General features: G+C 64.0%; 1 protein-coding gene across 5 annotated transcripts in view; it reads right to left on the bottom strand.

The window, feature by feature from the left end:
• Nucleotides 1-27,534, bottom strand: part of RASGRF1 (Ras protein specific guanine nucleotide releasing factor 1) — an 88,375-nt gene that overhangs the window by 10,766 nt on the left and 50,075 nt on the right. Inside the window, exons 11-25 of one of the 5 annotated variants that reach the window (XM_082734327.1) lie at nucleotides 26,503-26,566; nucleotides 24,723-24,859; nucleotides 22,736-22,818; nucleotides 16,443-16,691; nucleotides 15,731-15,787; nucleotides 13,953-14,045; nucleotides 13,437-13,810; nucleotides 12,289-12,414; nucleotides 10,864-11,034; nucleotides 10,518-10,624; nucleotides 9,998-10,110; nucleotides 8,558-8,618; nucleotides 5,645-5,748; nucleotides 4,030-4,114; nucleotides 923-1,120 (exon numbers count right to left, since the gene is read on the bottom strand). In XM_082734327.1, the coding sequence (XP_082590453.1) occupies nucleotides 923-1,120; nucleotides 4,030-4,114; nucleotides 5,645-5,748; nucleotides 8,558-8,618; nucleotides 9,998-10,110; nucleotides 10,518-10,624; nucleotides 10,864-11,034; nucleotides 12,289-12,414; nucleotides 13,437-13,810; nucleotides 13,953-14,045; nucleotides 15,731-15,787; nucleotides 16,443-16,691; nucleotides 22,736-22,818; nucleotides 24,723-24,859; nucleotides 26,503-26,566 (2,022 nt within the window). The remainder of the gene's footprint in view (nucleotides 1-922; nucleotides 1,121-4,029; nucleotides 4,115-5,644; nucleotides 5,749-8,557; nucleotides 8,619-9,997; nucleotides 10,111-10,517; nucleotides 10,625-10,863; nucleotides 11,035-12,288; nucleotides 12,415-13,436; nucleotides 13,811-13,952; nucleotides 14,046-15,730; nucleotides 15,788-16,442; nucleotides 16,692-22,735; nucleotides 22,819-24,722; nucleotides 24,860-26,502; nucleotides 26,567-27,534) is intronic. The other 4 variants (XM_082734329.1, XM_082734328.1, XM_082734326.1 and 1 more) reach the window with 4 other exon arrangements.

The following is a 27,534-nucleotide window of genomic DNA, read 5'->3' as shown; positions in this document are numbered from 1 at the left end:
CTTGTCCTGGCCCTGGCGTGTCTGTGTTTGGGGAGACAAGAGCCCCAGGCTTGTGGGTTGGGCTGCTTAGATAAGGAGGAGGAACGGAGGGACCTGATGGCTGCCTGGGGGGCACAGGATCGTGCCCTGCTGTTGGCATGAGGATACGGGGGCAGGTAATGAAGAGAACATGAGAGGCACTCGGTGTGCAAATCTAGAGCCGCCCAGATGAGACAGGCCCCTTGGAGACCCCGTGGCCTCCAGAGCCCAGCCAGTGGCAGGGCAACAGACACCACTGCCAAGGTATCCATGCCTGAAGAGGCTTGTTCCGTGCGTCAGCAGAGCCTGTCCGCCTCCTGCACATGTGTGGGCTGGGGCCCGGAGCCCACCATGTGCACCAAGGAGGTGGCCTCCGTGTGATCCTCTTAGGAGAGCTGCCCCCTCCAGACCTCAGTGTAGGGAACTTTATTCCCGAGGAAGAAGCCACATTTCAGAATTGTGCTCTGAACGGATCAAGATCAAGCCCACATTTAAGATCACCGACTCCCTGGTGGCCAGAAGGGCTGGTGAGTCTCGAGTCCCGGGAAGGAACCTACAGGACCACCTGGCCACCGTCTCGGCAGCCCTGTAGATCTGGACTAGCATCCACATGAAGCCACCACTCTTGTCCCAGCTCAAGAAGAGCATGGGGACCAGTCGCCACTGTCTTACATGTCCCGCTTTGCAGTGTTAATTGTTTAAATGGCAGTAAAGTCCCGTGGGTCCCAGGGCCACATTTGTGGGCCAGACACCTGGTCCTGGTGATACAGGAGAAGAGGTTCTGCTGGGAGTGTTGGCCCTCACCCTGTCCTGTGCCCACCTACGGATGTCCAGAGGTCAGCACTCCAGTGCCCCAGCCCAGCCCAGCCCCAGGCCGGCCACGGTGCCTGCCTCCCGCCCGCACCTGCTTGGAGACTTTGAGCCACGTCTTTTTCAGCCGGAAGATCGCGCTGCGGTTCATGGACGAGGTGATCTCCAGCACGGCATTGTAGTTGTGCAAGCAGCGACAGATGTCGGCCACGGCCACCCACTTCTCGATGGCGCTCACTCTTGCGTTGATGTCCTCATTGCGGATGATTTCTGAAGCAATCAAGTTACTGATCTTTAAGCCCATGCAATAAGACAAGAAAAAACAAGAGGCATAAGTATTGCAAGGCTGACAAATCCTGAGAGTGCGCTGAAACGTTATTACCAGAACAATTAACAGGAACTCGCTAGGGCGGCTGCTTCAAGACTCAACACACCAAAATGGGAGGTTTTTCTATGTATTGGCCGTGCCAACTAGAAAACACCATGACCAAGACCTTCACAATCCCAATGGGAGCGTGTGAATTACCTCGGAACCTAAACTGATGCGAACCTTGGAAGATCCTACACGAAAAAACTATTGAAGGTTTTAAAGGTTTGAAGTATGAAGGAAAAGATCCAGTTCCCAAATGGGAATATAAACACTCCATACTAACACGTGACTTTAATGCACTCCAGTAAATGAGCAACGAGTATTTCCTGAGAACCCTACAAAGCAAGTTCACGGTTCCCCTGGAAAAAGACAGGAGAGCCCAGCTCTGCGAGAGTCTCCATCATACAACTGGGGCTCAGCGAGGACCCGCACTCTGTGGCATCCTGGTCTCACATATAAATTCCCCAGCACACGGGCACAAATCCAATGCGGGTGGGGCTGGGGGCGGTCAGGGAGCCGGGGCGTGGGACCGAAGCATTGGTCCAAAGCATTCTTTGCAATTTCCTATGAATCTCTAATTACTTAAAAAAGGTAAGAAAAAGACTACTGTTTATTAAAAGAATTAAGGCAATAAAAGGACGTTTACAGATGAAGAAAAACTGTAGGGCCTTACTGCCAAGAACTCTTCTCAAAAATAATTTCTGGGCACCTGGGTGGCTCAGTTGGAGAAGTGTCTGCCTTCGGCTCAGGTCATGATCCCAGGGTCCTGGGATCGAGTCCTGCATTGGGCTCTCTGCTCAGCGAGGAGTCTGCTTCTCCCTCTGAGCTTCTCCATCTCGTGCTCTCTTTCCCTCTCTCAAATAATAAATAAAATCTCAAGAAAAGTAATTTCTGAAGGATGTACATCAGAAGGATGGATTGTAAAACTATTTAAGAACGGAAACCGCTGAAGAGAATCAGGAAGGAATGATAATGCAAAATAGTACATATGTTAGAACGCTTCTTCTTCTTCTTCTTTTTAAAGATTTTGTTTATTTGACAGAGAGAGACAGAGAGAGAGACGGAACACAAGCAGGGGGGAGTGGGAGAGGGGGAAGCAGGCTTCCTGCTAAGCAGGGAGCCCAATGCGGGGCTCGATCCCAGGACCCTGGGATCATGACCTGAGCTGAAGGCAGAGGCTTAATGACTGAGCCAGCCAGGCGCCCCTGTATATTATAACTCTTAAGTATGTTGAAGAGATAAAGGTTTTTTTCTCTCCAATCACAGACACTGAACCCAAAACCAGTTTTACGTATACGTTATACAATTTTTTTTTGAAGGAGTAGCTCAGTGAAATCTTCCAGAACATAGAGAAAAAAGATCTTCTAACTTATGCCATGAGCCCAGTATAGTCTCGACACCAAAACCAGAGATGCACAACACGAGAAGGAGAATCACACACTGTTCGTTTAACACACCACGGCCGTGTTACTTTGTCCCTGGAACGCGGGGGTGGTCGACTGTTAGTGACTGCCAGAGAGAAACCTGCCTTCCTGCCTCCGCAGACTGAAGGGCGTAGACTGTTCGCCCAACTCAATAGATGCGGAAAGAATCGCTGATAAAATTCATCGTTTATCTGCGGTAAACACCATTAGCAAACCAGGAAAATCATTTCTTTCAGCCGACAAACCACCGTCACCAAAGCAGGGAAGCCAGAGAGGCGATCTGGAAGCACCACCCAGACCAGTACAACATCCGCACCCCAGCCCGTCCCAAGAGGCCGCGGGGGTGACGTGGGCTGCAGGGGCGACGCAGGCATGGGGGCGGGTGCACCCGGGCACCTCCATCCCTTGCCCTCATTCTAGCCCTGATGCTGGAGAGCCCAGTCGGTACGCTCAACCAGGCAAAGAGATCACAGGCCAAAGGTCAGAGAAAGGTCTAGAAAGAGCGGCAGGTGGTGATGGTCTCCTCAGGGAGGCACACAGTCCGTGTCGGCAGAAAGGACGGATTTTAAGAGACATGGCCAGATGCCAGGTGGCGACCCGGGCAGCCCTCAGAGGTGGACCTCGTGGTTCCAGAGCAGGCTATCCGGCCGCGTAATGTCGGGGATGGAACTTAACCCCCTCAGGCCTCGGTCACTCCATCATAAAGCGAGCGAGACAGGTTTAAACAAGCCGGTGATGATGGGGCCTGTGGCACCGCGGCCGGCATGAGCCAGAAAGGCAGCCAGCGCGGACGTCGTGTCCCGGCCCTTGGCTCCCCTGGGTCCCGGGCACAGCTGTGGCGGACCCGCCCACCTGCTCCACTTACTCTTTCCTCTTGGACACGGGCCCCCTGCTCCGCGGCTGGGTTCCCTACAGGGCTCCCCTCCCGAGCTGTGGTGTGGGGGGGTCGCCCACCTTTCCTCCTGGGGCCACGGAGCCTCCCCGGTGCGGGCATTGGCCAGGGAGCCCCGGCCAAGCTGTCAGGACAAGCAGAGTGCACGCTCCTGCCTCCAGCCATCAGGGGCCTTCACTGGTGCCGCGACACTGCTCAGAGTGCCCTCGGGGCTGGTACGGGGCAGCACGGAGGGGGCCCTGTGTGGGTGGGGCTGGAGCCGGGGCGGCCGTGGAGGAGTCGCCGGGACACGTCTGCCTCCAGTCAGACGCTCGGCAGGAGACCGCAGGCATCCGTCCTCAGAGCCTAGGTCTGCTTGTGTCCACCACACGGGCTAAGGGTTGGTGTGAGATGATGACGCCTACAAACCCTGGGTGTCCCATGCCTTGTGGGGAGTCCGCTGTGCACCCAGCTCCCCGGGTCCTGGTGAAGAAGAACCGGGAGACACAGGCACTGCCCCTGGCCCCCGTACTCACGTCATTGAAATGCTTGGTGGTCTTCATGATATAGGGGGTCCTTTCGTTCTTCTCCAGTTTCATCCAGCCCTGTCCGAAGAACTCCCTGTGGGAAGCGAGGACACCCGCGCCATGAGCTCTGTCCCACTCAGCCCTTTGCTGTGAGGGCTCTGACCCTTGGGGTGGAACCTCCCGCAGAGCCCCAGACAGGAAGGGAAGCTGCGCTGGCGTCTAGCTTGGTTTGGACTGGCTCAAGGCCTCAGTAGCCTCATCTGTGAAATGGGAACGCAGCCGATTTCCCCCCGGGGCTGCTGGCAGGACAAGGCCAGAGCCCCGTGTGGGAAGGCTCAGCATCTACCATGGAGGCAGAGTCCAGGGGGCCCTGTCTGGGAGCTCGGGCCCAACGGGGAGCACTCCTGCCTCAGACTCACTGTGCAGAGAGGCCGGTCTGCAGCCTAGGGGCGGCGGGGCAAGGAGCCTGCAGGCCAGTGTGAGTCCTGGGAGGACCCTGTGGGAAGGCCACAGACAGTCCGGGCCTCGTGGGGTAGCTCTGCATTTGGTAGGGATGGTGAGGGGCCCCAGTCGCATGCTGTAGACAGGACGGGAGCAATTCTCTGCTTCTGCTCCCAGAGGAGCCCCCCAGAGCCACTGGGCTTCGCCGGCGGACCCCGCCACTGCCCGAGATGCAGCCACCCTCTCCCCACTGACTGCCGGCGGAAGTTTCCGGAAGCAGAGACCAAATACCCTAGAGTGTGTCAGAGCCTCAGATCCCGAGGTTCCAATGTGGGGAGACTATTCCCGGACACTTGTCAGAAAATCCGAGACATGCTTCCTTACAAGGCGGTTTACGTCAGCTTTAGATGAAAACGTGAAAACTGTAGCGACTTCACGCCTCGCGGAGGGAGGCTGGCATGAGTTCACTAAGTGGTGCAGTTACCAGCGGCACTCGGGGCGAGGAGCTACAGTCCCGGCGGGGACGCCAGGCCTCTGGGCTCCTGGGACATCCAGAGCTGGCCCCGCCCCCTGCTCTGGGGGCACGTGTGTGTGCACACTCACATGCAGCCAAGCACAGGTGTGCACACTCATGTATGCACATTCACACACCAACACACACGTGTGTACCCTTGCATGCCCGCACATGTACACAGCGCACAACTCACGTGTTTGTGCTCACACACCCACATAGTCACACCCATACACACGTGTGCACAATCACAAGTAGGTGTGCACACACTCACCCACGCACATGCGTACACAGTGCACAACCGCACTCGTGCCGTGCACACCCACGCCGTCACACACATGCGCACACTCACACACTCTCACGCGTGCACGCACTCACATGTTCACGCACACCCACACACATGCGTGCGTGTGCACACTAACATGCGCACATGCTCCTCTCTTAGAGCTCTGGAAGAGGGGAGCTTCTGGGAAAGCTTGAGTGTGCATGCGCACGTGTGTGCAGAGCGTGGGGCCAGGGAAGAGAGCACAGTCCTGTCCCACATCCCTGTGGACACACACGCTTCTGATTCCCCGCGGTGGGTGCACGTGGCTCCGGATGTCCGGGCGTGGGTCCCAGGGAGGCCATGCAGCCAGCTGCTGGGAGGGGGGGCCCGCACCCATGGCCACTCACTCATAGGGGATCTTCTTGAAGACGAGGTGATCCAGCAGGGTGAGCTGCTCCGCGATCTCCAGGGCCGAGTGGTTTTCAAAGGGCTCTGCCTTGACGCCTTCCGCCTGAGGGGAACAAGTCCTGAGTCAGGACCTCCTGCTTCCCCGCTGCCTCTCTGGCGCGATCTCGGCCTTGTCCTGGGTGGGGGCGGGAAGGGCACGGCGGGAGCGTGTGCGGGCCCGTGCTCCGTGAGTCAGCACTCCTGCCGCAAGGAGGCTACCCTGTCCCGGATGGGACTGAGACCACAGAGGCGTCGGGAGGACTGTGACTGGCCCACGTCAGTCGGCAGGACACGGGCTGCCTGGGCCTGGAGCCCGGCTGTGAATTCGGGCTCCCCATGACCTGTCCCTCCCCTCATGTTCTGTCTGGACCCATAGCTGGCTCCAGAATGTCTCATTTGGAGCCCCATTAGCAGTGTGGGCTCACGGGGGTGACGACCTCCCGGGGCACCCAGAAGGTGGCTGGCTGGCCGTCGTCGTGGGGTTCCCGTGTTTCTGGCCCCCAGGACCACCGTGGGCCCAACCTTTATGGCAATCCACCGCCTGGCATCCCCGGCCAGGGAAAAGCCTTGGGAAACACTTGTCAGGGGACCAAGATCCTGGTGGCAGGGATTTGATCAAAGGTGGACGTGGAAATGCCGGTGTCCTTGACACAGAGGCCCCCTGTAGTGTCTGGGAGGGGCGAGACGGGGCTGGAGGAGAGAGCCGAAGGAGCCTCAGGGCTGGCCCTGGGGTGGGGGGCTGTATCCAAGAGCGAGGGGTCAGGAACACGAATCACCCCGACCTCTAGCTAGGCCACACGGGACAGAGGGCAAGCCACCCTGCCCAAGGTCTCAGGGGCTGGGCTGAACCCCCGCAAGCCTGCACTGCTCACAAGGGAACAGGTCCACCTCCTATCAAGGGGGCAAGCCCTCTCCTAGACCGTTTGCCTCCCTCCGTCCCTCCCCCGCTCCCTCAGCAAACAGCCACTGAGGGTCCCTGCTAGACACTGGGCGCAGAAGGACCAGAAAACAGTCCTGGCCATCAGAGAGCTCCAGCCACAGGATGGGGCAGGGACAGCACGCAGGGAAGCAGAAGAAGAGCTCCCACACAGTCCTGGGCGTAGTGTCCCCACACCAGAGGTCTGGATGTGACGGCAGGGGGCATGATACCATCAGGGAGTGACAAGTGGTGACTTGGGGACAAGAACAGCAGGTGCCACCAAGGGGGGCCCAGGACAGCTGCCAGGCCTGAGGGCCCGTGGGGGTGAGCCACAAGAAGGCTAAGGCAGAGAAGTAAGGAGCTTGCCCTGCTCCCTCTGGGTCACCTGGGAGACAAGGTGACCCCGGAGGAGAGGCGGAAGCAGAGCCGGCCCGCCTGCCTTGGGGCCCGTCTGAGTGTCCCTGTGAGCAGCCCTCAGGCTCTTTGGCGAGGCCGCTGGGGCCTGTGCACACAGGGTGTGCCCCCCACGCACTCTCAGGGCTCCGGGAACAAGTCCGGGCCGGAGGGCGGCTATGCTCAGCGGTGCTTTGTTCCGCAAGAGCCTCAGGATGTTTGCCCGGAAACAAGGGGCTCTCATGCTCTCAAGGGCTCAGCACTGTGGTTGGTCCCTGCCGGGAACCGCTCAGGGAAGGAGCCCGGACTCCCAGGGCTCAGCCAACCTCCTGCCCCAAGGGTCCATGTGGCGTCTTTGCACCAACACCTTTCCTGCCCGGGGACCCAGCCTCCATGCCAGCGGCGGGCGGGGGCAGGGTGTCGGCCGCTGCAGGCCGGAGGTGCCCCCGGTGCTCCCCATGGGGTCCCAGGCCTCGGATAGCTGGGAGGAGAGGGGAGGGGAGCGGTGTGCCCAGAACCCGAAGTCCTCTGTTCTCACCCTGGGTACGGCAGCGCCCAGAGCTCGGGCCGCCAGTGCGGGAAGTGAGCCAGCATGGGGCTGTGGGGCGGGCAGAGGCCGTCGGCCTCCAGCTTCCTTGCCACCACGGTGGCAGGGGCCCTGGTCTCTGGGGTGGCTTGTGGCGGCATGCCGGGGCCCCCTGTGCTCGCAGCAAGCTAGCGCTCCCCGGGGGCCCCCTCATAGGTGGACGGCGGCTCCGACTCTTGGGGATGAGGCACCATGAGTGCGGGACGAGCTCTTGCTCTTGAGTTGGAACCGAGCCAGGTGAGGACTCAGGCTTGGACCCTGAGGCCCTGGGTGGGGCCCGTCACCGCCCCTGACCCTGCTGCTTCATCCCGCGCGGGACTGCAGGTGTAGACGGGCTGCCCTTGAAGAGAGCCTGGCCGGGGGTCAGCGCTCAGGAGCCCCCTCCCCCCACGCCGGAACCCCCTAGCCTCCTCCAGGGACCTCGGAGCAGAGACCAGCCGGTGGGGGCGGGGCTCGGGCCGGGGAGGGGGGCTGTGAGCAGTAGATGAAAGGGGAGGGGTGGAGGTGAGTTCCCTCCCTCCAAAAAGTGGTGCTGATTCCTGCTCCCTGGTGTCTGGGAACGTCACCTGATCTGGAAATAGGGTCTTTGCACGTGTGCCCTGGTTAAGAGGAGGTCATTGGGGTGGGTCCCAGTCCAACAGACCCGGTGTCTCCCCGGGATGGGGGAGCTTGGACACAGGGAGAGACATGCTTAGGGAGGGTGACGCAGGGGTGAGGATAGCCCGGAACAAGGAGGCAGAGAGCAGAGGTTCAGGGGCACACGCCGAGGGCCACCCAGGGCTCCAGGAAGCTGGAAGAGGCAGGAAGCCCCCCCACCACCCCGGGAGCGTCTTCTGCGGACACCTGACTTCAACCCCCGGCCTGCAGAATGGGCAGAGGACACGTTTCTGCTGCTCTGCGTCAGCGGCACTGTCTTCTGGCCGCACCCGGGGACCCGTGCTGGAGGGGCTGTGAGGTGCGTGGGGCGCGGCTCACCAGCTGCGTGATCTCCTCCAGCGTGATCTGGTTGTCACCCGGGTCCTCCTGGGTCAGAGTCCTAAAGCACGAGACAGCACGGGGAGCCCCGTGAGCAGGTTCCCCTGCCTCCCCTCGGTGTCACCCTTCCCCAATGCAGGTCCCTGCGGGCTGCCTGGCTCTGCTCTGCACTTTCCCAAGCCGGAGCCCACTGCCCATTGGTCACGGACGTCTCCCTGATGGCCTGACCTTCAGGATTCAGCTCCCTGCCCCTCCGGCCTGGGTGAGGCCTCTCCTGGGGCCCCCTCAGCCCCAGTGTCCTGGTGTCAGGAAGGCTGTGTGCACGCTTGGCCCCTGTCACCCCAGGGCCAGGAGCCCAAGAGCGGGCTGATGTCTGATCTGTCAGCCCCCGTGGCTTGGGCCTGTGGCCAGTGCCCGTGGGACGACAGGAGGAACAAGGGGAATTGGCGCCAGGCCTGGGGGCGGTGTGGGCAGGAGAGCCTCCCAGACAGAGGAACAGAGCCAGTGGGAGGCCCAGAGGTGGCCTGTGTGCGGGGGCAGGAGGTGACGGGTGAGTGCAGAGTGGGCAGCGGGCCATGGTGGGGCGTGAGGATGGACCCGGAGTCAGACCACAGTGCGTGGCCCACCCTGTGACAGCATGGTGACCTCTGGGGGATGAGGCGGCCGTGGGCGCTTGGATAAACAGGAGTCCGCCCCGCAGAAGGCATTATCAGAGAACCTGACAGCCAGGTGACGGTGTACAGAGCGCCTGGCCCGGGGTGCCACTGCCGGCCGTGGTGAGGGCGCCATTCCACGCGGGCCCCCGACGCCAGCCCCCCCGACGCCAGCCTGCTCTCTTCGTGGCAGCGGAGGCAGCGTCCGGGACAAGCTCCTGAGCTGACGAGCCTCCGTCCGTGGGCTCAGGAGCTCTGCGCCCTCCTGAGGGAGAGACACTTGGCCCCGGGGCAGGCAAAGTGGACGGTGTAGCTGTTTAAGTCCCGCACTCGCCCCCGACGCCTGTAGACAGAGCCAGCCGGTACCGGCCGCTCGGCTCTGGGCAGGGGCGCCCACGCTCCTCTCTGGGCGTCACATGCAGCTGGGGGTGCCACGTGGCCTCTGTGACTGAGGAGCTGGACTCTCAATCCATTAAGATTTAACGGCCCTGGGTGGCTGGCGGCTGCACCAAGGGCGCCGGGACCAGACAGGAGCTGGGGGCTGTGCGGTGGGGGCAGGCACAGCTCCTGCCTCAGGGAGGTCCAGGTCCGAGCTGAGGAAGGACCCGTCCGCAGAAACGGGGCGCACGGCCCTCCGGTGGCTCAGGGCCCCCCCAACACCCGAACACCTGCTTGAGGCCAGCCCACCTGGAGGGAAGCCCCTGGCTCCCTGCCCCTGGCCAGTAGTGTGGGGACAGGGCTGGGCCCCACGCAGTAGCCGTGCCCAGGGGGCCGGGGCTGCCCAGACCTGATGATGTTGGCTGCGGCCTTCCTCTCCTGCGTCAGCAGCTCGGGGTCGTGCATGACCTCCTCCAGGAAGCTGACCACCTTGCATCTGAGCTCGTCATTGGTCTCGAAGTCCTGTGGGGGGAGACATGGCGGCGGCTCTGGCAATTGCTTGGGCTGCCCGGAGCTGGCCCCCCGGTCCCGCCACATGCGGGGGGCCGCCTGCCTTGTCTTCCTTTGCCCTGGCTGCGTGGGCAGGCACCAGGGGAGCCTAGAGACCCTCAGGTGTAAAACTCTGGGCAAGACCAGGGGTCAGCTCCTGGCTGGCTGTGCCCCAAGGCCAGGACCCTGGGGGTGCAAATGTACTGGTTCCCTCTGCAGAGAGGTGGACGGACACAGGCCTCAGGGCCCTGGAATGTCCTTGGTGCCCTCCCAGGGGAGGCACCGGAGCAGCCCCTAGGCCCCCTCCCGCTGCCCCGAGGCCATCTTGCTCGCGGTCCTGGCAGGGGCTCCCGGGGGCCAGCACGGGGGTGCCCACCCACCTGAGAGTGTTTGGAGACCCAGTGGCGGAGCACGTTCAGGACGCGGTTGGTGGCCGCTCGCCGGATCACGAACTCCTTGTCCCCGTTCCTCTGGTCAGGGGGAAACCCTGCGGCACAGGGGACACAGGGTACAGGAGAACAAGAAATGGGGCTCCGTGCTCGTCGGGATCCAAGCTCTGGGCCGGGGTCAGCCAGGCCACTGCGGTGCCAGCACCTGGGGCCTTCGGGTTGGGGGTCAGTGCTGGCCAAGGCCGGGGGCAGCAAGCCCTGAACACCCGGAGGGGGGGCGGTGTCCGGGGCTGCGGCCGGGCTGTGCCCGCAGAGGGAGCAGACCCCTCCCACGTACCTGCGCTGGCCAGGGACATCCTGCGGTACTTTTCCTTGTTCGGGGCTCCCTCGTTGGCTCCTGCCGTGGCGATGGCAAAGGCAGAAGCCGCCGACAGGGCGCTGCGCGTACTGTCCAGTTCCCGACACGAGGTCACGACGACCCCATTGTTGTAGGAGAAGAGGGGGAACTCTGTGGAGGGGACGGAACCAACCCTCAGCCTTCCCTCGGCTGCCAGAGAACCGGGGGTCCCCATACCGGAGCAGCCCCAAGACAGCCAACCCGTCCTCACAGGTCCCAGGGCTTAGCAGGCGGGGGGGGGCATTCCCCTGCTCACATCCCGTGGGAGACAAGCGACCCCCCCAGGGCGGTCTTGGGGTAGGGAAAGCCCCCCCCCTCCCCCTGCCTTCTCCACGGAGCCGTGCCAGTCTGTGGAAGCCCCCAGCTCATGCCCTGTCCACGGCTCTGCTTTACCCCCTGGGGCCCGGCTGGCCCGTGCTGCTTGGGGACAGCCTCATGAGCTTCCTTACGCTCTTGGGCTATTTGGGATGAACACATAACCTGTCCAGTGGCTGACAGGCTCACGGGCACGATGGGGCGGAGTGAGGCCTGGCTCGCTGTGTGGCCTCGCATGTGTCAGATACCCTGAGTCCCTCGTCTGTGCGCAGTAGGGACAGAAACCCCCACTCTGAGCAGTGGATGTCCCATTAGAGGAGAGGGTGTGGCCGCAAGTCCACAGCCTCACACCGTGAAACGCTCGGGCCAAATAACGCTTAGTATTCAGCGGCAGCAGTCACAGCCCCTGGTTCTGGAAACTCAGCCCGTGCTCTTCGGGTCTCTGGACAGCAAGCCACAGTCAGGACGAGCTCATGGTATGGGTGCTGCAGGGAGCCTGGACAGCAAGCCACAGTCAGGACGAGCTCATGGTATGGGTGCTGCAGGGAGCGAGTGGCTTCCTTCAAACACTCCAGACTCCGTTCTGATGTCTGCAGTGTGGTCAGTCTGAGAAGCCATGGCTGTGGGCCCAGGGCCGGGTGGCCGTGGGACCTGCGGGGTCTCCCTGGGCAACCTGGACGGCGGGGGGTCCGTGGGCCGGGGCGGGAGGGGCCGTCCTGAGATGTGAGGCGAGCAAGGGCTCACGTGGGGACCTCGGTCGGTAACTGGGACCCCCTGGCCCCTGAACCTGAACCCCGTGGATGAGCCCACCCACCCCGCTGGCCCTTCCGGTGTCGGCCACGCCGCCTGGTGTGGAGTCTGGGTGACCGTGCTGGGCGGAGTGGCCCGAGCCCCGCCGTCGCCCTGTGGGCTGTGACGCTCGGCAGCGGTCCTGCACGCGGGGTCCCTTGCCCCTCATCTGCACTAGCGAGACCGCCCCCTCCCCCTGGCCGCCCACCCCCCCCACGTCCTCCCGGAATCTGTCTGTAACGTCCCGGGGCTGAGCTGTACCTGAGGAATTTTTGCTTTTCACTGACTTTGGCGTCGTGGGCGATTTCGTCGGTGACGCCTCGGGGTCCCCATCGTCACTCTGGTTTTGGTCGTTGTCGGACTCTTCCCTCACTGAGACTTCCGAGGCTGGAGAGAGAAGGAATGATGTCACGTGTGGCCAGTCCCTCGTCGGGAAGTCCAGGCCTCTAACCGGTGGAAGCGGAACAGAGCGGTTCGGGATCTGCACCCCGGTGGAGGCGGGATGGCTCTGGGGTGGAGGCTGTGGGGTTCCTCCTGCGCCCGCAGGGGTGGGGAGTCTCCAAGATGGCACTTTTCTCCCCAAGCTGGTCGGCCTCTCACAGGCTCTGATGGGGACTCGCTGGGATGCGAGTGCGGACTCGGGGGTCTGGAGGGGCTGCACAGCGCTGACACGCCCCCGGGGGAAGCCCACAAGGCCGGTCACAGACCACCCTCTGAGCGGCAAGGGGCCATGCCCTGTGCCCCCACATGTGTGCATGAGTGTGGCGGTGTGCCCGCATGTGTCTGAGTGTGTACCTGTGTGCACACGCGTGTGTGTATTGCGTGTCTGCTCAGCGCGTGTGCCTGTGAGCGCGTGTCTGGGGATGAGCGTGTGTGCACGTGTCCGTATGTGCACCTGTGCGTGTGTGCATGGGTGTGAAGCGTCTCAGGTGACCATCGGCCCTGCGGCCCAGGGAGTCCTCTCCGCGCCCGCGCTCCCGCACTTCTTGTCATGATCACGTGTTCTGGTTTCGGCAACAACTTACAGTCTCCCCAAGCTTAGCACACTCGTGGTTTACATGTTTTGGAGAAAAGTGATGAACTGTGTTAAAAGTGAGATCTTGGTCAAAGACTCTTAACCTATCCGGTCCTCAGCTTCCCCATCTGGAAAGTGAATGAAATTACACACGACCGTTTGGAGACCCAGGCAGGTCTTCTCTTTAGAAACGAGCGTCTGCACGCACATGCACACGCACGATCTGTGCACAATCAGTCGGGTTCAGGGGCTCCTCTATTGCTGGCTGAGAAGCCCCTTGTGAGATCACTTCGCAGGGGCAGGGCCATGGGGGTAGGGCGAGGGCTGGGAGGCGGGGCCGGGGACGAGGGGGCAGGGCGGGGGCCTGGGGGCCGCTCCCCCGGCATCCACTCACTCTGCTTGCTGAGAGCTACGGGCTCTTCCGGCTTCTCAGCGGCTGTGTCGCCCTCGTCCGGGATCTTGTTGGCAAGGCTGCTGGACACGTAGAGCTTGCTGGTGTCCAGCGTGGCCTTGCTGAAGGGCGACACGGCCGAGTACAGGCTGGTGTAGCCGTTGGAGCTGCAGCTGAGGGCGGCCAGGTCCAGGGCCTTGCCGCCCGTGATGATGGGGATGTTCAGGGACAGCTTCCGCCGGCGGCTCGGCGACGACGTCTTGGTGATGGACAGGGGCGGTGGCGACGAGAACTTGCGTGTGGCGCGCGGGGACTTGGGGGGGTCGCCGTACAGCAGCTTGTTGCTCTGGCCACTGGCGAACAGGAGCTCCAGTGACCTGCGGGGCGGACGGGGGACGGCGACCAAGGGTCAGCGTGGGTCTGGTGGCCTTCTCAGGCCTGGGGTCCCCCTGTCTCCGGGGGTGGCTCCAGGGGGAGCAGGACACAGGGGCCCCTGCCACGTCGGGCGTCTGCACCCACCCGGCACCGCTCGCCTGAGCCCGTCCTTGCAGAGCCGCCGGGGAGATGCTGAAATTGCAGGACAGACCCGAGGGCGGAGGGATCTCGAGGGAACTGAAGGTGCGAACAGCCCGGTTATTTCAGGGGCAATACGCCAGCGCCCCTTCAGAAGTGCAGACTGACCCGACACATTCCTGAGTGAAGCCCGCTGAGCACCCACACCCAGGATCAAGGGAGGCGTGGGCACCGGACACCGGCCCGCCAGCCTCGCGACCTTGCTCAGCTGGGACCTGCGCTCTGCCCGCTCAGGGCGGCTTTGCCCCAATTCCGTGCTGAATTCTGGATCGCACAAGCCCCTCCCTCTACATGCAAGCGGCCTTAACCTAAAACTCCCCAAGATTGTTTCTGGGGGGATGCAGTTCTGGGAAACGTCCCTGGTGTTTTTGCTACTTGTTGCAAGGGAAAGCCTTCTCTTTCCCATGCTGGCTGCTTCTGTCCTTTGGCTCCATGCCCCCAAAAGCGAAGCCAGTTTAAATGACGCTCTTGGGACCCTGGCAGCTGGGCCGGTCCTCTGACCAGGTACATTTGAGGGGCATGGGGCAGGGGACAGTGTGATGACACGGCCCGTGGCCAGAGGTCTGCACCTGCCAGTGTCCCCTCTTGGGTCTGGGCAGGGACGCCGGCTCTCCGTCCACAGGGACCTGATGGATGTCCCCGTGCTCTGACCTCACCCTTACCCAGGTCCTGACCGTGTTTACGGATGGGGAGGCCGAGGCTCCGAGATGGGCGTGGGGGCAGGGAGTGGAAAGTGGGTGTCCAGGCCGTCCTGGTCAGGCCCCTCCCTGTGCACGCAGGGGCCCACCTCTCAGGGCCAGGCTGGAAGCAGATACGTCACACATGTCGTTACACATGCAATCACTCACATGTGTGCAACGTGTCTGTGCTGTGTTCTGCGTGGGACAGACCCCTGCGCCCCCAGGAAGGGTTTCCTTAGTTTGCGCGTGGGAACCCAGCCTGCACGGGGGGGGGGGGGGTCTGTCCAGCTTTCTCGGGTTGGGAAGGTTCCAGAAGTTCAGAGCAGAGAAATGAGATCGGCCCCGCCTGGATACAGTCAGAGCAGGTGGACGGGGAGCCAGTGTGGGCAGGTGGGGGCTGGGGCATCGGGGCATGGGTGGCTGACTGCTTGGCTGCAGAGATGGGGGTAAGGAAGAAGGGTGGTTAGAGCCTCCAGGCCTCCTGACCCCTCCTCACGTCCTGGGCTCTCATTTGAGACCAGCTTGGCTTCCCAGGGACCTGGGAAGCTGGTGGGGCACAGCAGCTCTGTCCCCAGTTTCACCCCGGGGGTGGAGGGCATTCAATGGGGCTCTGAGGCTCGGGATGGGCTGGGCTGGCCTGGCCACCGCGCAGGCCTGGGCAGAAAAGGAAGTCACCTGCTGGTCCCTCCCACTCCCAGAGCAGCGACCTCCCTCGGGGGATGGATCCGGTCTCTGAACTCGGACGACCACAGAGCAACCCTCACGACGTGGCCTCGCCGTCCCCAGGCTAACTCCCTTCCCCATGCGTCTCTGTGGGCTGCAGGCCCACGTGTGGTCACTCCCTGCCCGGCCTCGCGCCGTGCTGCTCTCGCCCGCGTCACTCGTTGGTGGGGCGGGGCTGGAGGCCCCTGCTGGGCTCCGAGGCTGGGTGCCCTGCAGCTGGACGGACCGTGCGGCTCCCAGGCCGGCTCTCTGGGCTGCCCCAGGCCTCTGCCAGGCTAGCCCGGACCCCGTGACGTGGGCTGCGCCTGTCCGAGTTCTCACCTGGCAGGGACCCAGGGCTCGCGGTGACCCGCCGGGCCCCTCGAGGCTTGGCCAGAGCTGGGGGCGGGCGGATGAACAGCGGACGGAGCAGGGCAGCAGGAGGACAGGAGGAAAAGGAGAGTGAGGGCCACCGCCGCTGCCCGCTCCACCAACTCATGGACGGGCCCCCACGCAGCCCCGGACGCCTGGGGGCCTGGGGACGAGTCTCCCGGCCTCTCCGGGTCCCGGCTGGCCCGATGGCAGGGCCGCGCGGTGGCGCTGGGGCTGGACGGGGGGTCTTGACGCAAGGTCAAGGCGGACTGCCTCCCAGAGGCCGCACCGGCCCACGTGCACCCGAGGGGGTTCCCCCTCTCTCCATAGCAGGGTGGGGTCCCAGCAGGGAAGGGCTGAGGGTCTCGGCCTCTCGTTGTGACCTCCCACCCATCCCCCATCCCCTTCTTTCTGAAATGAGAAGGCGGGGAAGCCCTGTGCTGTGGGGAGAGCCTCGTGCACCCTTGAGACGCCCCCCCCAAGAGCTCCCGGGCAGAGGGGAAGACAGTGGGGCCTGGGCCGCTCAGCCCTCCCTGCCCCTGCACAGAGGGTGGGCCGGTTCCGGGGAGCCCGCATCCCCCCCCCCCACCAACTCAGGTCGCAGCCTCAGCCTGAGCCCCGCGCTCGGCTTCCCCCCCAGCCCGGACGGCCCGGGGCCCGGCGGCGGGAGGGGCCTGCCCACCTGGCGGGGATGGCGCTGATGGGCTTCCGGTAGATGGTGATGAGCTTGTCGAGCACCACGACGGCCGTGGTGAAGACGCGGTAGGAGTGCAGGAAGGTGTTGAGGAAGTCGATGCTCAGGAAGCGCAGGTCCGTCAGCCTCTCCAGGAGCCGCCCCACGCTGGCGTAGCGGATCTGCAGCACTTTGCAGGAGTTCATGGTCTTGCTGAAGCGGATGTCCACGTCGTCGCAGTAGAGGGAGGCGTCCGACCTGCGGGGGAGGCAGGGCCCCGGGGAGACGGCGGTCCGCGCCCGCGAGCCCACGCTCCGGCCGCCGCTGCCTCCCCGACGCACGGCCGCCGCGGGCGGGCGGACAGACGGACGCACGGACACCTGCTAGAGGCCGGCCGGCCTGCTCGGGCACCTGGGGAAGGTGGGAGGGTGGCCCTAGGCAGGAACGGGATGCCGGGACGCTGGGTCTGGCTCCCAGCAACAGCCCCGTATCCGCCTAGAAATTCTGGACAAAACCTATCAGACTCACAGACGGCGTGTTGCTGGGCTAAGAGGAGGGCGACCCGACCTCAAGCGTTCACAGCACCGCTATTCCTAACGCCGCACGGGAGAGGCAACCCCAGGGTCCGCGTGCGGCTCACGGAGCAGCCTGGTGGGGTGCGTCCATGCGCAGAGGGCGGCTCAGCCGGGAGCGGGTGCCGTGTGCAGGGAAGGGCCCCACATCGTGGGTTTGCAGGACACGCCGAGCGAGGGAATCCAGGAGCCAAGCCCGCAAATCCTAGGACTTCATTTCTACGACGCGTCCCCAACAGCCCTGTCCACCGACACGGAGAGCAGGCGGCCGGCCGCCGGAGGGTTGGGGGAGGGCAGAGGGGGGTTTGGGGGGTGACGGAGACTTTCTGCAATCAGGCGGTGGTGAGGTTCGCACAACACAGTGATGCGCTAAAATCCCAAACCGCACACTTAACAACACCGAGTTTTATGCTGCATGAGTTCCATCTCAGGAAAACTAAGTGGGAACAGAAAGGTCTAAGGAGATTCCTGGAGGAATCTGAAAACCAGAGGATGCTTCATGCGTCCTTGGGACAGCGGCCGCTTAGGCATACGGAGTCCTTGGGTTTCCACTGGGAAGGGCCAGGCCTGGGTCTTGTTGGGGTGAGAACCTTACAGACGGCTGAGGCGCTGGGCGGGGGCCCTGAAAACTCGACCCACTGGGGGAGGGAAGGGGGAGTGTCCTGGGTTAGCCCGGGCTCCAGGGAAGGGAGGACGGGGCACAGACGCTCCTGAGAACATGCCCTTTGTCTCTCCATGGCTTGGGCACACGACCACGTACCACGTCGTTATCAGGGACCCCCAACCGGTATGAAGAGTGGTCCCAGGCTGTGGGCCCGCCAGAGCACGGCCCCGCCGGGCTCTGCAAGACCTTCACGGATAAATCCCTCCGAAAAATGAGCTCACGAATCAAAACAAAGCACCATACAAGGAATCAGGCCTGCATGAGCGAGCGCGACACAGGGACATCGCTGTGTTAGGTCCCCAGGGCTCTCACGTTTCCTGACAACCGTACGTACTGCCTTCTTTCCCTGTGATTTCTCCACCCGCAGCCACCCACGGCTGTCCTCCCTTCAGCTCCGGACAAAGCCGACGGCCACGGCCGTTGGTGAGGGGCTCCCAGGCTGGGCAGGGGGCAGGAGGGGACTGTCTAGCAGCTCTGTCCCTTTACCCTGCCGGCCTCCGCAGAGGTCATGCCCACCTTGACGCCCCCCAGCTGCCTATTAAAGTACGGAAGTCAGTCTTCAGCCAGCAGAATATCGCCGGACCTCAGGTACGGGACTACAGTAAGACGCTCAGGGCTGGGCAGGGGTCCTGGACCTTCCTGAGTCCTGCATCCTGGGCCAGAGTGATTTCCCGATGGCGTGGGATCCCAGCAGAGCAGCCTGGCTCTTCTGGGACCTTCCGTGTTGGAGCTGGTGGCAGGACGCTTCCGTCCTCTGGGACAGGTGCTGGGGCGGCCGCCCCTGCCTCACAGGTCTGATGACCCCATGGCGGGGCTTGCACGGCCACACGCCTCTCAGCAGGGAGCCTGAGGTCAGGGGCCTCTCCCGGCGTGGCGATGGCCGGCAGTTCCGACCGCTGTCCCGCTCGCAGCGCCCCCCCGGCCCGTGGGGAGACCCCGGGAGGGGCGTTCTGTCGGTCTCACAGGGCGGTCCTGTCCTGTCTTGGTAGCTGTGGGCTCTCGCTTCTGGACGTCGTGAATCTCGGAATCGTGGTCTCCGTGTTGGCGCAGCGGCCGCGAGCAGCCCGGCGTCGGACACGGTGCCCACTCCCAGTGGGCGCCCGGCGAGGGCTCTGCACCCCTGGGGCCTCAGGTCTCCTTCCTCGAGCCGCCTTTGCCCTGCCTCTGTGCACACGGGCCACCGTGCTTCCCTACGCAGGCAGCGGCTGCCTGACGTCTCCCCTGTGTGCCGCTGGGACGCGACTCGGACACAGAAGGAACAAATAAAGGACAAGCCTGGAAATCTTATCAAAATGAGCTTCCGGGGAAAAGGCCCCGAAAACATAGGAATTCAGCTCCTACAGGCTGTCACGGCAAGAACGGGTGTCCTACCCGTGGTCTGCTGAAGGACCTGAGGCTTGGAGTCAGAATATATGGTTTGGAAGGACACCTGTCCCCCGTGTCCTGTGTGTCATCGGATACCAGACTTACCTCCCTTCCCTGGTCTGTGACGTGGAAACAGGAAGGAAGGTCTACCTCCCAAGGCTTTAGCCAACACTGCACGAAGTGAGTGGCCTCTGGACCAGGCATGGGTGGTAAATGGGGTCATGCGTTCTCTTGGGGGGTCTCCCGTCCAGGAGCGCCGGCGCTGTCTCCCCAGGGCTCTCTCTGGACACATCCCTGGGATTCAAAACATTCCTGGGCAAGGAAACCATCAGCGAGCAGAGACGCCTTCTCAGGACGAGGAAAGGGCCACAGAGCCTGGGCAGACACTGTCGTCCAGACGGCCCTTCCTGAAGAAACAGGCGGGACGACCCCTTCCAGGGAAACTGCCGTAAGACACAGACGCTTTACAAGACCTCGGCTTCTGGGTCCGCTGTGACTCAGGAAAGCACGGGACCATCTGAGATCACAGAGGTTTCCTGGACGCCGGAGACGAGATCGTGGTGTCAAAGGAGCCAGAGGCCTGGGCGCTCGGACGCCAGCGGAGGGTCGCCCCACACATGCCCGAGAAAGTGTCCCGGCTCCAACAGGCAGCGGCAACGGGGTGAGGCCGGCGAGGGGGACGCAGAGAGGGACCGGCTCCGTGCCGGGAGTCTCCAGAGGAAGGGACGAGAGAGAAAACCAGGCAGGAGACGTGTCTGCAGGAGGGGGCCCTCCCGGTCGGTGGCGTCCAGCCCGCGGCCCAGGGGCTGCCACGTGGCGGTCCGGTCTGTCCCCGGAGTGGGGACACCTTCTGCACCTGGGCCCCAGCATGTCCAGTCCGGGCCCGGCATGCTCACGGGGACCGTGCCGGATGGCGTGGCTCACGTCGGGCCCCTCTGGTGCTGTTTGTTCCCAGCACCTTCTCTCCGGGCCCTTCTGCGTCTGGACAGAGAAGGCTGGAAACATCTCCCGTTACCCGTCGCCTCCGTTCTGAACCAGCCGCCACTGTTGGTCGCAGGGCCTCTGTCCTCTGTGGGAACCCACGCTGGACTGCGGCTCTCGTCAGGAAGACGGGGGCTCGTGCTGCAGGGGCGTCTGTTGCGAGATGCCTCTGGGCGTGGCTGAGCTGCCGTGATTCCAGGGGGGCGCTCCCCCACTGACCCCGGGACCACCGTCCCCAAGGCCACATGCTGGGGCCACTGTAGTGCCCTGGGGCCCAAGGCGGGCGCAGCGAGGGTCCTCAGCTCTCTGCGTGGCTGGACGCTCCTCTTGCCTGTGTCCACCCGTGTCCACATGCCAGAGCGCCGGACGCGCTGTGCCTGGAGGCACCGTGGGGCTTCGCACCCCATATTGGGCCACTCCCGAGTCTGTCTGATGTGGGGGCTGCACCGGGGACGCAGAGGCTTGTGGGCACAGATGCAGGGACGGTCCCCGCCCACTGGCCGTCCAGCCAAGCCCTCGGTGCCCATGTGCTCCGTCAGGGTGGCACCGGGCGGAGACCCTAACCCTTCGCCGTCGCGTTCCCCTCGTCTGACTCCCAGCCCCGCCGCCCCATCGTTCACGATGCGGATCCTGTAAGAAATCCCAAGCGCGCTGTGAAAAGTGAGAGGAAGCTCTGAGCAGGACAGACGAGGGGGCAGCGTGTGGGACACGCAGACACACGAACTCAGCGGGCGTACGAGTGCCGAACCCACGGACGGGAGGACCCGGCGGGCACCACTCAGGACGCAATGTGTCCGAGGCACGGGGACACTCCGTGCTCAGGCCTGCGACACCCGTCCCGGGACCACACACCTGCCGGGACAGCTCAGTGGGGCAGCAGGGGTGCGGCCGGCCCAGGGGCTTTGCTCCCCGTCAGGCCTCCTGCCGGTCCTGCAGGCCACGCACGGGTGGGGAAGGCTGCCGGGGCCAGGGATGCCGAGTGACCAAGCGTGACGCCCGCTCCAGCCCCGGCTCCTCACACGTGTTCAGAACAGACACGCTGGGCTGGGGCTCAGCTCCTTCCCGGGGTCCCTGAGCCTTCCTGTTCCGGGACCTTCATCTGGGCGGGCGGGTCTGGCGGTGGACATGGAGACCGGTCACCTCCCCCTGCGACAGTCCGCTCTGCCCGTCCTGCTGCCCCACGGGGCTAATTATCATTCCCAACACTTGGGCTTTTCTGCCTCTGCACCTCCGTTCACGCTGTTCCCTCCTCCCAGAGCGCCTTTCCCCGCCATTATCCTCACGGTCGGCTCTGGCGTCCTCTCTGCGGCGTCCGTCCCACCGTGCCAGGGGCCGTCACCTCTCACCTCCGGACCCACTCAGACCCACAGCGTTTCTCTCACTAAAGGGTCAGGGAGGACGGAGACCACGCCTGACGGCTTCTGCTCCCCCGGCGCTCCTGGGACCAGGACGCTGCGCTCCGCCGCTGCTGCCTGAGCCCGCGGCTGGCGGGTCCTCGCGCGGTCCCTGTGCTGTGACACTCCCTTCCCTCTGCCGCTGTCATAGCTTAAAACGCGGTTTTTCCTTTGCAGGGGATGCCTGGCTCCCTTTCGCCGCGTGGATGACGCGTCCTGACGGACTACGAGGGGCGCCCGGCTCACACTCAACCGTGATCCCACACGTGGTTGTCGTTTTCCCGCTCGAACAAATCGGTCCTGGGCCTCGCTGCATCCAAGAGACACGGGCGCCCGAGGTGGCACTGGGACCGCTGAGAGAATTCAGCCGGGTTCCCGCTCCCGCCGCCCGGGCTCAGCCCGGCATGGTCGCCTCGGGGACGCAGGTCTGGACGCGCCGGGTGATGCCGGACATTGCCCCGCGCCTTCCCGAGGGGGTCGTGGGAGGCATCGCCCCGGACGGCACAGGACGCTGGCTCTTTGTGCGGGAAACAAAAACCACACACGCGACCTCCTGCATGTCCTCCTGGTGGGGAGGCGTCCCCCTCTTCCGCTCACAGCGCGGGGTCCGAGCTCGGAAACACCAAGGGACCTGTCCGCCATCACATGCGGAGCGCGCGGGGGCAGGAAGGAGGGTGAGGCGGGGAGAGCGCACCGCGGGCCAGCAGCGGGCCTGGGGGGTCCCGGGGAGCTCCGACCACGGGCTCAGCGGACGCCCTGCCTCGCCCCTGCAGCCGCTTGGACAGATGCGGCCGTCCTTGAGCCCGTGTTTCTGAAATGCGCTCATTTTGTGATGAGGAAAAAAACAGTCATTAAAATAAATGCATCACGTTTCACTCCTATCCCCACTTAAACAGCCGACAGCTGACCCCCCAAATCCACATTTGGAAACGACAAAAATGAAGCCGGAGCCCTCGTCTGAATGCGCGTTAGTAAAACAAACAGACGCCTCCAAGGCCTGAAGGTGCAGCCGTTATGTCTGCGAGACCCGTGACTGGAGGCTCCCGTGCCCTGCTGTAGCCGTCCCGACGCAAGCCTGCTGCGCTGTGGCCGTGGCCGTCCCCAGGTCACACGCACACCGGGCTGTGGCCGTGGCCGTCCCCAGGTCACACGCACCGGGCTGTGGCCGTCTCCAGGTCACACGCGCACCAGGCTGTGGCCGTCCCCAGGTCACACGCACACCAGGCTGTGGCCGTGGCCATCTCCAGGTTGTGAGCCCACGGGGCTCTGGCTGTGGCCACGGTCTCCCCTGGGTCGGGAGCCCGCCGGCTGTCGGCCACCACTTACTTGATCATCTGCGGCACGGTGACCTTGGAGTTCTCCTCGAACGCATTCATCATCAGCCCGTTGCACCGGATATTGTCCACACACTGGAAGTGGGGGTGGGGCGGGTCAGAGCCGAGGCCACGGCCCCAGGCCCCACAGCAGCTGCGCCCAGGGAGCGGCTCATGGGCCCAGTGGGATGCGGGGTTCTCGCACCGGAGCATCGTCCGGCAAGGGCTGGTCAGCCACAGCCTCCCTTCACTCCCATCGGAGCCCAACTCCGACCCCGGCGACCTTTTGGGACTCGCCTCCCTGGGTCTTCCCATCCCTGACCTCGAAGCAGGGATGAAGCCGACCTTGCTGAGTTGTCGGCAAACGGGGGCGCCCGACCTGGCCGCTCGGTGGCTGGCCTCTGGGATCTGGCGTCAAGGTCCAGGTCAGGCCACCACGGCCAGCATCAGCCTCCACACCCCGTGCCCGCGGTCCCGCACCCTGGGTCCTCTGCCCCCTCACGGCCACGATCTGGGGCTGTCTGGGAGAGGCCGGGCTGCTGGGACTAGGGGAGCAGGAACCCACGTTTCCTTCAGCCTCGGAGAAACTCAAAATCCACATTCCGCTTTGAGTAAGAAGTACTCCCAAAGGGAAAGTCCATCTCTACGGGGTCCCTTTCCCTCTCACCGCCCTGCCCCCATCGCTGCCGCGGGCACATCTCAGCATCTCCTGGTTGCCAGGGCGCGTGTGTCGGGGCAGCTGGCCGGGCGGGGGAGGCCCACCCAGGCTGCCGGGACCAGCGTCCCGACAGGGCTAGGCCCCCCGCTCTCTGGGAGGGGGTCTCCCAGAGGGAGGTTCCTGCTCCTCGCGCTTCCCAGCCCAGCGTCTCCGGCCCACGGCTCAGAGGTTCCCTTCAGCCCTGGCTCTACTGCAGCAGCGGAAGGCAGGGGGTCTGCCTGGGGACAGGGCTCCCTGGAGACATCGGGGCCCCAGGGGAGGACCGGGGGCCCCCACTGGCCTCGGCACTCTTTCCTAGTTTTCGGGTTTTGGGTTTTCTCCAGGGCACACTGGGAGCTCTGAGAACAGGTGTTTGCACACAGAAGGGGCAGATACCCGCTGCATGCTCCCCTGAGCTGCCTTGCTCTCCTGGAGTTTCCAGACGGGCAGGCAGGCCAGAGGCGGGGGGAGTGGGCCGTCTGGGCAGCCTGGAAATGGGGCATAAGAACCAGGGGTGGGGGGCCCACCACTAGATAGAGCAGAGCCTCTGCCCCAGGCCTCCTGCCTCAAATGACGGGAATCCCCAGCTTGGCCATCCCCCTCCTCCCGCTGTCCGCTGCTCCCCAGGAGGCTCACCCAGTCTGCAGGGGCAGCTGCAGGGACGGCCCGGGGGGGCTCCTCCGCTACGGGGACGGGGCTGCGCTAACCCAGGGAGAGGCCGGTCCTGTCCGGGGCCACGGACAGCCTCTACGGACTCCGTCTGTCCCAGTCCCGCATGAGCGCACAGCCCTCCGGAGCTGCTCACTGGTCCCCGTGCTTCCTGGTCCCTGGTCCCTGACGGGCGTGCAGTCAAGGAGAGAGGCCAAGCCTTCTCTCGGCGTAGCTGACACTAGGCCTTGGAGGGCCCTGCCTGTGTCCCGAAGCTCTGTGATGTCCAGCGTCCCACAGGGGCGGCGCTCAGACTTTTCTGTGTGTGCCAATGTCCTGGGGCATAGGTGCTAAAAGGTGGATTCCCCGGCTTTGTCCCTGAAACTTCCCCATTGGGCTGTGGGGAAGAAACCCAGGGGGGCCCAAGAATCTGGAGTTCTAAAAATCACAGTAAGGCATGATCCCAGTGCAAGGGGTTCCCAGACTGCCCAGACGTTGCCCAGTTTTCCAGACTCTGCCCATGGGAGGGGACAGCTGGCCTCAGCCTTGGCCAGGGCTGGACTTGTGTCCTTTCCATTAGAACCTTGCCCCCAGGGCTCTGCAAGCTCAGACTCGAAGGGACCACATGCTTCCAGGGACAGGTGACCTGGTTTACCTGGCTGATGTCGCTGGTCCACGCCGCCTTCTCTTGCCTGGACGAGGCTACGAGGATGACGGTGAAAGGCGGGGAGTCCTTGGGCTCCACCCCAATCTTAAAATCCAAGTGATCTATGTCTTGGTTGGCTCCTTTGGCTTCCAGTGGCAAAACACAGAGTCAGCAGAATGAGCGGGGCCGTTCCTGAGCCGGGAAACCTCTTCACCACGCCCCCCTCCCCGTCTTACCCACGGTGAAGGCACTGGGCCCCTCGCTACCGGGAGAACGTCCCCTGCCTCCTCCAGACACAAGCAAAGACTGAGAAGTAGCTCGAAACCCACGAGGCCGTCCCAGCGGCAGAGCGGGGAGCCTGGGTGGAGGGTCGGCCTCTGCCGTCATCCCGCCAATGGGCCGCTGAGGTTCCGAGCAAGGACGTCCAGGAGACCCGGAGACCACGGGGAAGCCAGGACTAGACCCGGCCTCCCCACCGGGCCCGCCCGCTGCCCTCGGGTGATCCCAGGGCCTGAAGGGGAATTTCCGATCGTCAACGTTTACAGGCTGGACTGGACATTCAGCGCGGGGCAGAGCCCCCAGAGCGACGTCCTGGGTAATTTTGATGCTGTTCCCAACCCGAGAACTTCACAGACTCTCGGAGGCTGAGCGAGAGCAGCTCACGGTGTCTTCCAGGGCGCTCTCGTTAGCTCAGGTACCGCGCGGGGCCGAAGGGGGTAGGGCCCTGCTCTGCCATTGCTGGCTACGTGACCCCGAGGGTGCCCTTCCCACCCCTGCTGCGAACGTCCTCCTGTACAGAGGGGACGGGACGTCTCTGGGGCCCCAGCCTTCCAGTTCTGACCCTCTAGAGTCTTAGGGTTCCGTGCTGGGCTGGGTGGTGGCTCAGGGATGGGACGGGGCTGGCTGCTCTGGGACGCGCGGTGCTTGCGAGTGAGCGTGTGGACTGGGGGTCCCGTGGGGCCAGGTCTCTATCTCCCTTGGCCCTGGAGGGAAGAGGGCTGTGGGGTCCGACCGTTCCGCTTGAGTCGGGGCTTTCCCGTGACCCCGCCGTGGCTGGGATTAGAGCAGGTCAGGCACCAGGAGCGCTCTGGGTGACCGCACGATGTGTTTGTCCTTCCCTTGGGGGCCGTGCGACCCGGCTCCCAGAGCGGGGGCCGGAAAGGCCGACCGGGCCCATGTGAGTGAGTGTGGATGGACAGGGCCCACACCCTCTGCAAAACCCCTGATCTGAGAGGGCTCATACACAGCCCTGCTTTGAGGATCCCCGGTCTGGGGAAGGGCGAAGACGCAGAGTCCCGCTGGGGTCCCCCCACAGAGGGCAGGGGGACAGAGCAGAAGGGACAGAGAGGATCAACGTCCGCCCAATCGACAGTAGTGGCCCCACCCCCAACCTAAAACAATGAGCCCATCCCCCGGTGACGCCTGGGCAGGGAAACCCCACAGAAGCCCTGCACACCAGCGGGCCTGTCCCCCGGCTTTCGCCACAAGTCGCCCTCCCTGCCCAGGCGGCCACCCTGTGTGTCCCCACGCCCCCACTGGAGGACAGAGCGGCGCCTTCCTGACCCCTTCCACAGGACCCAGGGGAGCCACTGTGGGCGGGACCCGTGGACATGTGAATGGGGGTGCCCACGGAGGAGCTGGGACCCCAAACTGAATGGGGCACCCATGTCCAGGGGCCCGAGCAGCGTGGAGGGAAACAGGACAGTGGATGGCGGTTCCCACCTGCCGGCCACCCCTCAGCACCCTCCCGTCCCCCCAGCCAGATGGGGCGGGTGAGCGGGTGTCCTACCGTCTTCCTCCGTGTTCTCCGGGTCCTCTAGCAGGGTGCAGTCGATCAGGGAGATGACCCCGTTCTGAAAGACAGCAGGGGCTGGCCTGAGTCAGTGGGACGCGCGGGGGGCAGAGCCCCGTGGACCGTGGCGGGACACAGCCTTACAGGTGTGCACGTGCGTACGCACACGTGTGTGCCCGTGTCGTGGTCCCCGTGGCTGTGGTGGTTTGCGTGTTGAGGGACGTTGTCCTCGTGTAAGAAGTCCCATGGAGTGGGTCAGGTGGCACCGTCTCATCGGGGTCCTCCAAGTGAGAGTCAGGGAGGGCTGCCGTGGGGGGCCCTGAGCCTGCACAGTGCGGACCCCCGCGTCTGGGCCACACCGTCTCACTGCCGGAAGGGACACGGGGCCGTTGTCCGTACGCGTCACGGTCCCGTTCTGATTTTACAGGGGCGATGAGATCTGGGGGAGAGGTCTTGCCCACAAGGTGCCCCAGTCACCTGGCGGCTAGTGCTGGGGTCAGGGAGAAACTCAAGGTCTGAGCTCGCCCGGTCGCTTGCTGGCTGCCTGTTCTGAGGGACGCCTGGGAAAGTGCCCCTCTTCCTCGAGTGTGGAAGCCTCTCCTGGGCGTGAGACGCCCGGTGCTGTGACAACAGTGGCCATGAACGTGGGCTGTGGTGGAGGATGTCGATACCCACCCCGGAAAGGTGTTGGCTTTCCTCTCTCTTGAGTGTGGGCCAGGCTGGCGGCAGCTTCTCGGGTGCACCTCCTGCCTGCTCTCCGGGTGTCCCTTGGACCAGGTGGGGAGGCCACCCCGGGAACACTGGTGCAGGCCCCCGGCCTGGACGTGACCCCATGAGACCCCCGCCCCTGCCAGCAGCCGAGGTGAGACCACGCACGCCGTGAGCCCTCTGTCGGGGGCAGCTTGTCACCGGGCATGGACACCTCAACAAGGACCGGTGGCCGCAGAGAGCCGGTTGTGCCATTTGCAGAAGGCCGTCCCTGGGATGCAGAGCCCCAAACCCTGCATTCTGGCTCTGCACCTCAACCCC

This window comes from Mustela nivalis (genome assembly GCF_964662115.1).
Source record: "Mustela nivalis genome assembly, chromosome: 6".
Taxonomy (NCBI): domain Eukaryota; kingdom Metazoa; phylum Chordata; class Mammalia; order Carnivora; family Mustelidae; genus Mustela; species Mustela nivalis.
This window is presented reverse-complemented; position numbering and strand designations above follow the sequence as displayed.